Below are 13180 nucleotides of genomic sequence, written 5' to 3'. Positions count from 1 at the left end.
AAATAGTAATGCTGGAATCCTGGCGCCCACAGCGTAGTGCTGTTTAGTATCATTCAGTGCTGTGCTAAGTGACTGATGTCCCAATGTCCCACAAAACAGTGTGTAGAATGAATAATGCAGAGTAAAGACTAATCTCTTTTGTTTTCCTGAAAATTACCCTGTGTTAGTCACACTTTGTAATAACTATAGTAAATATCACAGATCAATAGAAAATGCCACATTATCAAACTTATGTTAATCTAAATCACATGCGGGAGTATTAAGGAGGAAAGGAATGTGCTGAAGAAGTGGCTGCACAAATATAGGACTAATGCTCCCTCTATAAGATGTGCATGTTGTGATTTTGATGTCAGAAACTGGGAATTAAATAATGTAAATCAGATTTAGTTGATTATATCCACCTTGTCCAGAGCACTTATGTGTTCAGCTTTTGTTGAGTTGCTTGGTCTTGTTTTCACGTCAGACGAACGTTTTTTGTACGCAATACTTCGATGAAGACCACTTCTTGCCAGACAGTAAATGGATTTACCACAAGTTTCTGCCAGTTTTGAGCTGATGTGCACTGCTGGTCATCTCCTGATTCAGAGGGAAAGTAATTGTGATGTGTCTTTCATCTGCCACACCAAGTTTCCTTGGTCCTCACTGTTGCTTGTTTTGTTGTGCTTCTTCAAAAGAGCATGAACCAGTGGTGTGCACAGGGGAGTGCAATTGCCCCCCCTGGTGTCCTAATGGACAAAAACACAGCATGCCAAAGTACCACCTAGAGTGGTACAAACATGAGGAAGTTCATATGTGGTCTCTAAAGCAAAGTATACATTTTAAAAATGTATTGTTTCTAAAGGAGTGCCTTTCTAGTGGAGAAAAGTGGAACAGTGTGGGATGACCTCTTGTTAAGGGAGTGATGTCACTTCCTCTAGGTGTCAGGGTTATGGGCAGGTGACGATAAGACATTATTAGTTAGTGGTTTCACGCTTAGTGCACATTTTATTCCTTAAAATTGTGTCCTATACAGCAGTACTCCCTGCCCCTAATAAAACGTTAAGCTGCAGCACATGTTTTCCGTCTCTTTTCCTTTTTTGACTCCGACGACCCTCTAGAGATACAGCACATCACTACAAGTGCCCTATAAGATGTCCTTGCAACTTTGTATCCTATCCTTCCTATCAAAAAGGTTATGAAGTTCCCTACAACCCCCACATGACAGTTTCCCAAATGGTGTCCTTAGAGGTAATGATATTCAGTGCTGTATAGTAAATGCCCATCTCAGTGATAGAAAGTGATGCTGTGCTGTAAAGGACGTTCCTCTAGACATGTGTGAGAATGTGACAAATGATATACTATTGTGGCACCTGTCCCATCAGTGTGCAGTAGGTGCCTTTTTAATTCCCCCCCCCGCCCTTCCAAAGGTCTGTGCACGGCACTGGCACTGAGAGAGACCATGCTGATGTAGTCTTGTTGCTGTTCCCAGTCTTATATGTAGTATATAACCTGTGACAACCTCACCTTGAGTCTGGCTGTTCTTCACTTCACTTCTGCACAGCTGTTTCTGTTTCAGTTAATGACCTGCAAATGAAAAATGATAATCATTAGCATTTGTTTGGTATCATCATACACCTGATTATAATGCCATTCACCTAATATTACATTCACCCAAAAATTTTAAAATGTTTTTTAGTCCCTGAGTAAACCATCTTGTAATAATCTGTAATAATCATATTTAATCTTTAAAAAGGTTTAAAATGAAGCCGCATACTCTAATGTAAGAGTCAACGTGTACATACCGACAGCATATCGATGCACACGACCCGCCCAGCCTGTAGATGGCGTTGTGAACAATCATTTAAACTCAAACAAAAACGAGCCAGCGACTGACGCGCATGCGCGTTTAAAGTCTACGTCAGCTCTTCTCTACTATCAAGCTGCCTCAAAGCTACGTGGCTCTCAAATCTCTGACTGTCTTCTCATCTAACACGACCTTAAACAGGTAAGCGTTGTCCGATTTCACAAATATTTCTTTTATTTCCAGAATAGTGTCGCGCTTAAATCTAGTAGATTAACATTCCAGCCCCCTGTGAGGCCTTTGACGTGTGTTTGTTGTATTTTTAGTCAGCCTTACGTCGAGTTGATAGCTTTTCTTACTGTTGCTAAGCTAGGCGTAGTCGGCGAGATGAACTTAAACCATTTAAAATCGGGGCGTTCTGTGATTTAAACGTGATATTTTCTTATTTTTTTAAGTTTTAACGTGTGGTGAAATGCTGATAAATGTTGTCGCTGAATGTTATGTGGTCTACATGAAAGGCTACTGCTGCTGAAGTCAACGTCAGCACTGGAAGATGTGGACATTTAACTGATGTTATTTTTGTTGGTGTTTGCAGCCTAAACACCATGGATCAAGTAATGCAGTTTGTTGAGCCCAGCCGGCAGTTCGTCAAGGACTCCATAAGGCTCGTAAAAAGATGCACAAAACCCGACAGAAAAGGTACAAACTCTTTTATTTCCCCTTGTTTTTGTTGCCAAAAATATCTGTGTAAGTAAAATCTCCCAAGAGCGATCTCCTGCTCTGCAAACTCATTAAAGAGCATAACAAGTACTTTAATTTGTGTTGTATTTTCTGCCTCTTTACAGAATTCCAGAAGATCGCCATGGCCACAGCCATTGGTTTTGCCATCATGGGTTTCATCGGTTTCTTTGTCAAACTCATCCACATCCCCATCAACAACATCATTGTGTAAGTGGCCGAAATATGTACATTATTTACACTGTAAACCGGGAACAATGAAAATAACATTTTGTGTTATCAGTCTGACATGATCAGAGTCAGAGAATGAAACAGTTGAAAACAAGTGATTTTAGCCCAATGTCTCAGTGATGACTCTTCACAGAGGGAGAGGGGGTTGGGGATTTCTAACTGTCTTAACTGTAGATTCTTGTGTTCAATCTACCACCAAAACACTCCAATCTATGCTACAGAATAGGGCTACAACTAATAATTACTTTCATTATAGAGTAACTTGATTAATTGATTAGTTGTTTGGTCCATACAATGTTTAAATGTCGATCATTGTTTCCATGAAATTATGTTTTCAAATGTCTTGTTTTGTCCACAAACCAAAGAAGACAGACAAATCAGAGATCTTGTTTTATTTATAAACAAAACACAAACAAATTAATTGATTATCAAAACCGATGATTCATTCAGTTATCAATCGGTCATTGCAGCCCTTGTTACATAATGACGTATGCATTTAATGTCTCACATTCACCATTGTCTTTATTGCTAAAAGTAGAACTGGAGAACTGGACTGTAGAAATTTTCACAATTAATTGAATTATTGACATGTTTACGCGCTTTGAAGCAAAAAACACGTACACGTCTCTATAACGTCAGTTGTGTTTTGCATGAGACTATCTTTACTGTGTTGCTCATTGGGCATGGAATATGAATATTAAATTGCATATACTGTAAATACATGATAATTACTTATTAGTTACTGATTGTTTCATATAACATTAAATATGACTTGTTTCAAGTTCTTCAATTAGTAACACTGTTTTTCTGTTTTTTTTTTGTTTCTTCTAGTGGTGGTTAAATCCTGGACAAGAAAGGACAAACTTCAATACCATGGGGGGGCGGTGCTGTAAAGTGTTTTTGGGATGATGTGATTGGGTCAGAAGGATTGGCATTTTTACATTCTGTGCACAACATTTTTATTTTGCTGTGTAAATAAAACAAATGGAAACCTACAGATATGTTCTCTTTTATGTAAATGGCCTTAACTAGTGTTTTTTTTTTTTCACGCATCAAAAATACGAACACAGATTTAATTTGTCCCCTAATACTTGACAGAAACTGATCATTTCAAGGTGACAATGGAACATGAGATGGTCAAAGATTAAATGTTGAAGACAATAATTTTGGTTTTATAAGTTGCTTTTTCAATGGCAGGTTTCAGACTTCCTTTTGAATTTATCTCTGTGCAGTGGAAAAAAAGTATACAGTCAAATAGCCCTATGTCAGCTGAGATTGGCACAGCATTCCCCATAACCCTCATGTGCAGGATAAAGTGGTAGAAAATGGATGTATATACATACAATCATTAGTTTTAATGGTGACAACTATGAAATGTATTCACCATCTGCTGTGTTCCTTTTGAGGGTCCCAGGGCCACTGAAGCCATCCTCGGGTGACTCAGTGTGAAAGGCGGGGTCCGCTCTGTGCAGGTCGACAGTCCATCACGGGGCCAAAGATACAGAGCAAACAACGATTTGCTTTGACATTGATGCCTATGGGCAATTTTGAGTATCCAGTTGTAGTGGATGTGGGAGGAGAAAACCCTTGTGTGCATGTGGAGAACGTGCAAACTCTATACAGAAAGGCCCTTAGTTGTGAGTAATTTTTATTTAAGGCAACAGTGCTTGCCACTATTCTATACAAGATTGTTTTTCTGTGTGATTCTTACGAATCCCCATGCTCCAAAGTAGTGGTTGGTCGGTGATCACAGTCACAAACTTCTTTGGGTTTCCGGGAGCTACAGACTCGTAAGTGTTGGAGGTGCTCACCAGCTTTCCAAACTGCAGGACTTGATTATCTGGACAAAGTAGACATATGTTGTTAATGAAGCAGGCACAGCTGTTTAAGGAAAGTCAAATTATTCAGTGTAAAATAGTAATACAAGTTTCAATGTAGTTTCTATTGTTTGGCATGTTGTTCATAAATGATAGGTGATAATTTTAAAATTAAAAGTTTGAGTTCAGCAAGTTGAGATGGTCCATGACTTGGACCATGACACAGAAATTAGCCAGGAAACTCGAGAGGCCATCTGAGGCCCACGCAGCCAAAACCACACATTGAGCACACTCCCAAGGAAGTGTTTAGAAATCTTGTAGACAAGAATCCTTCAGCTGAAACAGGGCTAGTGACTGCTTATATACGGCTCTATGTTGATACAAGCAGGAGAGAGAACTCTTCAAGGAGACGGCCTTTATTAAGTAAGCTGAATTGACTGAGCTGCAATGACACTTGGCCAACACTGACCTCAGGTGGTCAAAACGGGAAGCTCCGCATTAACTGTTGTGAGGGGCATTAAATTCTGCCCATGTCTGAGTGGTCAGGGCGTCTCGAAGGCTATGGATTTAATAAGAGTAAGTTCTGCTGAGAGGATTAATTTGTCTTTGTCCGATTTTATATGCATTTATTGATTCATATGGGTTGTGAACACTCACTGAGCGCTGCACTATCATTGGGTAGATTCTTGTAGCCTCTAATACATGTTTTTCCAGAAATAACTAGATTCTTTTTTAGCTATTTTGATCTCATTATGAAGGTTTTCCTGCTTGGTGTTATTAAGCCATGAGCAGTGTTTGAAGTTACGTTTTAGGATTAGTGCAGAGAGAGGTACAAACACAGCTGGAAACTGTGGGGTGAGCAAAAGTTTTCGTTCCACTTGTCAATCATTTCTGCCCCATTAATAGCCTTATTTCATTATAATTTGTGGGAACAGCATAGTTGTCTGTTCTCCAGAATTTATTACACCTGGGCAAATGACCTTAAAATATAAATCAGCTAAATCTGGGTCATAGCGTCTGATTTTATTTGGGTCTAAATGATTAATAGAGACAAAAATGTTTGGAATAAGTCAAAACAATGAAATAGTAATGTGTCACTGATGCAAAATATCTAAAGCCAGAACAATTTTTTGTGGAGATTAAAGTGTACCCATGAGAATTTGCGCATTCTATTTCCATGTGAGAGTAATGAACCGCTTTTGTTTGTATGTTTTCTTATTTCAAAGTAGCACAACAAATGCTATTATCTCGTAGAGAATCAAGAGACCAATTAATCACACAACCTGTTTACGCCTCAGACATCATACAGTACCTTACACTTTATTAAGCAAAGCCAACGCCCGGTAGACAGAAACAACATAAAAAAAACAGGATTTTATAATTATGAAATAAAACTATTATTGGTGAAATGGCAAAGAACAAAATGAACACAAAAGAACAAAGAATGAAGCACATCATTTTGTCCACAGGCACCTATAAGCACATCAAACATGGACAAAAAAAGGCCCAGGCTGCTTCAAAGACTGCTAAAATAAGCATGGTAATAAGCCAGTTTGACTGAAAGCGGGGAAGAAAACGAGAAGTATGGAAAGTTAAGGTACTTAACAATTAAGTGAGCACAAAGCCACAGTCATGTGTTGAGGAACACACTGCAGTTGTTTTTTGGGATGTGAGAGTAAACAGTAAACAACAATTTCTATTTAAAATAGGGCTGAATGATTTAGGGAAAGTATCTACTTGTGATTTTTCTGTCAGATATTGCAATTTGAGTTGCAGTGTAATTTGGTTTTTGAGTCAAGCTTCACTTCAATATCCGTGGCTCGTTCTCAAACACAGTGAAACTTTACCAGAAAACATACCATCAAAAGATAATCTAAAGCAAGGATGGAAACTCTAAGCTATGAATTGTTTCCATCATTTATGTATTTTTCTTTTTTTTAACCCAAAAACATTGGCATAAAGGTTGCAAAATGCTCACTGTGTTAAACAAGTAATTATTACAATAAGAAAAAAAACTAGTACTAATGAGGAATATCATAAAACATGCTTCATTTCACCATATTTTAGATCCAGGTATTTTTGGGTTTAAGATATTTGCGTAAAGTTTGTCATAGGAAAACAACAGTGTGCAGTTTATACCTGCAACTCTTTTCTTAGAACCAAAGACACCAAATCACAGTGTTCCACATGCATTAGGTCCTTCAGCCGGCTGCATAAACCTCCCAGTGATGCTTTTATCTTTGCCATAAAAAATGCCATAGTATGTATCCTTCAGCACAGTGTGATTACAACTAGAGAGAGAAAAGGAGCTACAGATAGTATATTCTGGGGTGAAAAGTGATGGCGGTTGTGACAAGACCTGCCACCGGAGGCAGCAGAGCACAGCAACAGAAGTAGTAGGAGCCATTGCTCAGCAGGAATGGCTGAGTGGTATCAATATTTACTAACACACATCATCTGTCTCTCATTCACATGGCCATTTACAAGCAAGCGCACACACGCGCACACATACATTTGTGTGTAAACTATTTCCTGAGCTCTTTACTTTACTTTATTGAGGGCTTTCAGATGGCTTCATTAGTAATCCCCTCCTCAAAGCTGATACCGATCAATAACGGGCCCTGCTGCAGAGGGGGACCAAAATGAGCGTCGCACCCTCCAGTGATAACAATGGAGATGTTTGCTGCCTGTAATTGCATTTCCAGCGCTACAGCTGAAAGGGCCCGTCAGCTGTAAGTAGACCATATTTACACAACAAATTACCCCAGAGAGAGGGCGGGCGAGGGGAGGAGAGATTTGTACACACTCGCAATGCACTGGACAGGTAGAGGAGGAGATTACGGTTGTTGGGGGCCATTTTGTGAATGAGAGCAAGGTCTGCTGTCGCTATATTGTGAAAGACAGGTTGCAGGTGCTGCATCAAGAATTTTTGAACGCAGAAACTTGGAACCTGGTCCCGATCTACAGCTGTTATTAATACTTAATAGATAAAAATATACAATGTTTTCTCTGTACTCAGTTGATTTATTTTTTGCTTTTGTAGCAGCTGTTCAAAATGATTTGTCTCGTCCAATTTCACTAATTTCCCTCGTTGCCATCTTTCTGAGCTAGAAGGAAATCACAGTTACTGTCTTGGATATGAATAGACGGATCAGTATCGAGGCGAGAGAAGGCAGCCCATCTTATCATCAGTGATTTAGAACATTCCTGCTAATTTGAGGATACAATTCTTTGATTAAAAATCATTTGACATACCTCACTCATTTTCATCTCGATCCCACGTATTCACCAACAAAAACTGATATTTTGACCCAGTGTGTTTAGCGAGAAACACACACATGCCTCTTTAACGCCACTTGTCAGTGACAGGCAAATTGAAGTCATTTCATCAGGAGGTACATCCAACTCTCCTTCACACCAGTGTGCTTCAAATTCCATCACGCGTCACAGTTTGATGGCAAAAGTCATTTTCTATAAATCGTGTTTGTTCAATACCCAGCTGTCCAATTACTCAAATCAGTGCAAGGTACAAATGTGTTTCACAGTCGGCGCTGGAGTCGTCTCACCGACCTGGACAAACGAGAGAGGCTTAAATCAACCAATCAATTATTGTTAGTTTTAATATAAGGACAATTTAATTGTAATTGGCCAATCACAAGAGAGTGGGAATGACAGAAACTGCTCGACTGAACAGGTGCAGACTGAGAGAAGTAGACTTGAGAAACTATGAGGTTTTTAAACCATAAAAGACCATTTAACCCCCTCTTTAAAACAGTGAAATTAATTACAAGCTCAAAGATGACTAAAGCCTACCTCACACCAGAGGCTAATTGGCCATATTTCGGTCCCAATCTGGCCCTTCCGACAATTGTGAAATAAAAAGATTATGTGTCATTTTACGCATCATAGAATCGCAACTATTAAACACGTTTGATATTTACGAATGAATAGCGATTGAGGGCGTGAGCAGAGAACGAGTTGAGATCCTTAACTTGTTCAAGCCAAGTTGATTCCGTCTTCTCAGCACAAAACATCGTGCACACACAGCGGCTATTCACTGACAACGCCGACAGTCCGATTCCATGTCTGTTTATATTCTGAAGTCACGTTAAATATCGCAAGTGATCCCAAATCCCTGGACTTGCTGTGGTCTCCCATGTTTTTAAAAATCAAGTCAGATTTGAAAATGCTCTAGTGTGCCGAAGTCTTTAAAGGAGAACTAAATCCCCTCTTTTCCGAGGATGACAACATTTGAATGCAATAGCTGGTGTTTGACCAGAGAGAAGCAGTAGGTATGCTGATTTCAATACTTTACACCAAACTGTGAAGATGTGCACCTGGATAAGCAAATACCATTACAAGATACTGTTATATTCTAGGTGAAAAAAGTGGTATAGAGGTTTAGTGACACTTTAAGTTTGAAGATGGATCAGAAAAAACTTCCCTTATATCTTCCTCTAACAAAGCATGAGCACATCCTGATTTGTACTTCCTTAGTTTTTGGACATTGGAAGTTTACTGATTGAACGATTTAAACTCAAAATTATCTGGCTCTCAGTGAACAGCGATCACACAAAAATAAAGTTACTACAAATTCACATTTTAGTCGTGATAACACCAACAATATAATGGGATTTCTTCTAAAAATCATTCAGCCTCTGATTTCAATACAGCAATGCCACCTTTTCTCTATCTGACAATCTCCTTATTTGTGAGGCTGTTTGCTGGCCATGACATGAGCCAGGCCATATGCACTGGCAGGGTTAGCACCATCTGCAGTGCAATGATAGCTGCTTCCATTAAATGTTTATGATGGCACTGGTGGGATTGTCCAAGAGTGTGAGGTGATGGACACTGTTCAGACTTACGCCGACCTTGCAGATAAGAAAACCTGTAGGGAACAGTCAGGTTGTAAAGTACAAAATGACTGCAGAATGAATGGTGTATTTTGATATTGGAGGACGGCAGAGGAGATAGGTCATGGATTTTGCTCGACAGAGGGTTTGAATATGTAAACATAAATCGAGCTGCAGATGTGTCGTACCTCACTGAGCTAAGTCATCGATGATTTTGAAAACATGCAACTAAAAATAATTATTCTCTCCTCTGAAACACTGGGTGACTCGGTTGACTTGTTCGCTTGTCACCAGATTTGATTGACAGCTTTTGCACCAGCTTTTAAACAAGCCAAACAACTTAGGTGTGAAATCCCAATACTCACTCTTAACCCTAATGAGGAGCGGGCTGCAGTCACATCGCATTGTTTTGCAAATCCCAGTTGTGTCCAGTGAAACTCATAAAATCACACTGATTTTCTGATTGTACTGCATGTCAAGGGCAATTTTTAATTCACCATCTTGCCCAAGGACACTTAGTCATGGATGAGCCAAAGATCGAACCATCAACCTCCCGAGTGTCAATCAATGTGGCTCCTCTTCAATTAAACTTCAGGCTAGAGTAGGTAACTTGCAACTGAACCACCGATGTGTATTGTATTTGCTCTTTGGTTTTTATAACAGAGGTTATACAGAGTATGGCTCTAGTTCATCTTTTGAGCCATAATTTCAGTTTCAAAACAGCACCTGTGTTGTTTAAATAGGAAATGCACTTGCGAGTTGGTCTTTAATGAGGTGTGGTCAGGTGCCATGCTTAAGGCAGTGAGAAGCTATTTATTTTGGGCCAACAAAAATCTGGTAAGATCAGTGGTGCAGAAATTCACTGTTATTTTAGGAATGTTTTACACTCACAAGGTACTTTCACCACATTCTTTAGACTATGTATGTAGATTTTTAAAATAACATGTAACCTGTGTGTTTAAAAACTGTGTATGACGATACAGGAAGGGTTGTATTTGGTATTTATAACATGTGAGTGTGTGTGTGTGCATGCTCTCTTCCTCTGCCTCCTAGAGATGGACTGCAGGTCCACCAGACTTACAGGCAGCAGTTCACATCAGGCTACTCTTCATTCCCCCACTTCATTCCCCTCGTGTGATGTGCACAGCATCAGGAATCTACAGATCCATAAATAAAACCATAAAACAGCAGTTTTCCCTCCTGCTGCCATACTGCAACACTACAGAATACATACACTTTTCATTTCCCCCCTCTAAGACCTTGGTGAGTAGGAGAGAAGGAGAGAGGGAAGATATGAGAGGGAAGACAGTTAAGAGAGAAAATGGGGAGGCAGAAGGGCAGAGCAAGGCGGCATGGTGTCGTGGAGGAGTAGAAAGAACATGAGTTGAAAGGCGATATGAAAGGAGAGGCAAGACAGAGAGATACAGCAGGAATAAATTAATATCTTTAAAACACCAAGAAGAAAAACATCGTCAGGGACAGAGAAAAAAAGGAAATATGAAAAGAATAGAAGGTCAGGGTGCATGCTTGCATCTCAAGAAATACAAGGGAAAAGAGAGAGCTTACAGTAGAGATGTCTGCCTCTGGCAGTGACACTGGGTAAGACCTCACTGAACCAAGTTTGTCAGACACATCTATCTGTTTGATTACGTGATAAACTACATCACTTTGCTCTCCTCTGAAAATAATCCTTCCCTCTGTTTAGAATGCTTCCTGAATACTGAAACCTCAGAGTACACCCTGCTAACGTCTCGAGCTGCAGCGCTTTATCTCAGAACAGAAAAAAACACTTAAAAGGGCGCCATGTTTTTGCCCTGCAGTTGCATATTCTTGGAGAGTTTAAACCATAGGTGTCAAAGCGATGAAATCTTTGACACAAGGAAAATACCTGCTTCTTAAGTCAATAGTGCATGGATTAGTAAAGTATGTGCTATGTGTGTTTTCTTTTAGGCGTAAAAGGAATACGTTCAACTTTTTCCTTCATTTCCAGTGAGGGAAAAGGCCAATAACGTGCTTGAGATCTTCTAAAAAGTGAACAAATTAAATGTTATGCATTCCAGCAATGATTACTGGCTAATGATGCAATGTGCTGCATGTTTGAAGTGTCAAAACACTGCCTGTTTGTGTTACCACCGCAAATTTAGAATGTAACTAGGAATACGGAACCGGAAGTCATGTCTTAATTCAAAACTGTCGTTTACATGCCGGTGTGTTTGTGAAGGCTTACATTTCATAAACAGCCTGATGTCATTAACAGTGAAAGCAAGCTTTCTAATCTTAGTCAAAGTTTACTTTTAATTATGGTTTTCTATCGCTTCGGCTCTCTGACAGACTTTGCTCCTGGAATCCATCTGTGTGCACATTTATTTTCCCCTTTATTTTCAATCAAACTTTGCACCTGTCCACCTTGGATTTGTGCATGTCGTTCTGTCTCATGTTGCACAAGTTTTGCATTTGGGTCAGTAAGTGTGTTCACAGATGCTGGTGCCGTGAATTGTTGTGTTACCTCTCTAATGATAACTTGAACACTGCATTGGTAGAATATGTGTCAGTTTAGCTAGAAGTAAATGGATTCATCACTGAATACAGTGCATTCGGATGATTATTATTTATAAGATAACTATTTCACTTGTTTCACATTTTGTCATCTTGTTGCTTTAAGCTTAACTAAAAACACATTTCCCATTCCCTGATCTACACTCAATACTCTCACAATGACAAGTAGCAGAAAAGTCACATTGACCTATGTATTCAGATCCTTTGTTATGACACTTACCAATTTAGCTCAGCCGCCTCATATTTATTCTGGATTCTGGATTTTTCACCCTAATGTCAGCTTGTGGTAACTTCAATAGATAATGAAAATAAATATATAAATATAACAGACAAAAGGCAAAATTGTTTTCCAAAAATACTGCTAGCAGTGCCGCTAATATTATGCTATGTCGATATTACGGTACCTAAAAATGTATCCCCGGGGCCCATTTAGTACCGCTTTTCGGTACCCATCCCTGGTTGTAAGGCTATTACTATTAGTAGGTGTAGTCATCATTAGTATGCTTTGATTAAAATTTATATCAGAATAATTTATGCAACAATTCCTGCTACTACTTGTATAAATGACACTGTAATACTATAAAAAAATAAATCACGACACAACTTAAAACATCTGCCCCTGGTCTCTCTCTTCTTCTTCTTCTACCTTGTCTCCCTCTTTTCTTTTTTCTCCCCCTTTTGTCCCCTGCTTCTTCATTGTTCCCCATGTTTCCTTTCACCCCAACCTGCCTAGGCAGTCTGGTTCTGCCAGACATTTCTTCTTGATAATAGGGAGTTTGTGCATGTGTGTGAACTGATGGGTTTCTATTTTCCTCTTGCTATAATATTGTCCGGTTTATGCCTTACTAAGTTAAGTGCCTTGAGATAATGCATGTTTTGATTCGGCACTATACAAATAAAAATGTATTTGATTTTGAAATGCGGGCTTAAGGCCATAACCCCCTTTCATATGAAAACAATTTTATTACACTATTGCCATATAGAGCCATTCAGTGTTTTTGTATTATGTGATTGCTTCCTTCGGTTTTACTCTAATCCTTGTTTTTTTTAGACAACATTCACCACAGAGATAAATATGCGGCATTCTTCTGTTGCATTTACTTGGTTTAATGCAAAATTTGCAAATGCTCTGGCACTTTCAAAAACACTGTATGCCGCCACGCCACACGGCAGCCGTTCTAGGCTCATTTGCTGCCCCCAGT

General features: G+C 39.3%; 2 protein-coding genes across 4 annotated transcripts in view; one reads left to right on the top strand and one right to left on the bottom strand.

The window, feature by feature from the left end:
- The first annotated feature begins 1827 nt into the window (after positions 1–1827).
- sec61g (SEC61 translocon subunit gamma) lies at positions 1828–3744 on the top strand. The gene is made up of 4 exons (XM_058646446.1): positions 1828–1984; positions 2376–2479; positions 2626–2728; positions 3581–3744. Exons 2-4 carry the CDS (start codon positions 2386–2388, stop codon positions 3588–3590), a joined length of 207 nt encoding a protein of 68 aa, XP_058502429.1. The 5' UTR covers positions 1828–1984; positions 2376–2385; the 3' UTR covers positions 3591–3744.
- Positions 3581–13180, bottom strand: part of tpk1 (thiamin pyrophosphokinase 1) — a 53718-nt gene continuing 44118 nt past the window's right edge. For all 3 annotated transcript variants that reach the window (XM_058646417.1, XM_058646435.1, XM_058646426.1), the window contains exon 9: positions 3581–4589. In XM_058646417.1, coding sequence (XP_058502400.1) covers positions 4423–4589 — 167 coding nt within the window. In that variant the 3' untranslated portion in view covers positions 3581–4422. The remainder of the gene's footprint in view (positions 4590–13180) is intronic.

This window comes from Solea solea, chromosome 1 (genome assembly GCF_958295425.1).
Source record: "Solea solea chromosome 1, fSolSol10.1, whole genome shotgun sequence".
Taxonomy (NCBI): Eukaryota; Metazoa; Chordata; class Actinopteri; order Pleuronectiformes; family Soleidae; genus Solea; species Solea solea.
Note: the sequence above shows the minus strand (reverse complement) of the source record. Positions and strands in the feature narration are given on the sequence as shown.

What these genes read in the sequence shown, in the direction of transcription:
- sec61g (XM_058646446.1), top strand. Translation starts at nt 2,386, where the DNA reads ATGGATCAAGTAATGCAGTTTGTTGAGCCCAGCCGGCAGTTCGTCAAG. An exon ending in CACAAAACCCGACAGAAAAG is followed by an intron (nt 2,480 to 2,625) that starts GTACAAACTCTT and finishes GCCTCTTTACAG; the next exon opens with AATTCCAGAAGATCGCCATG.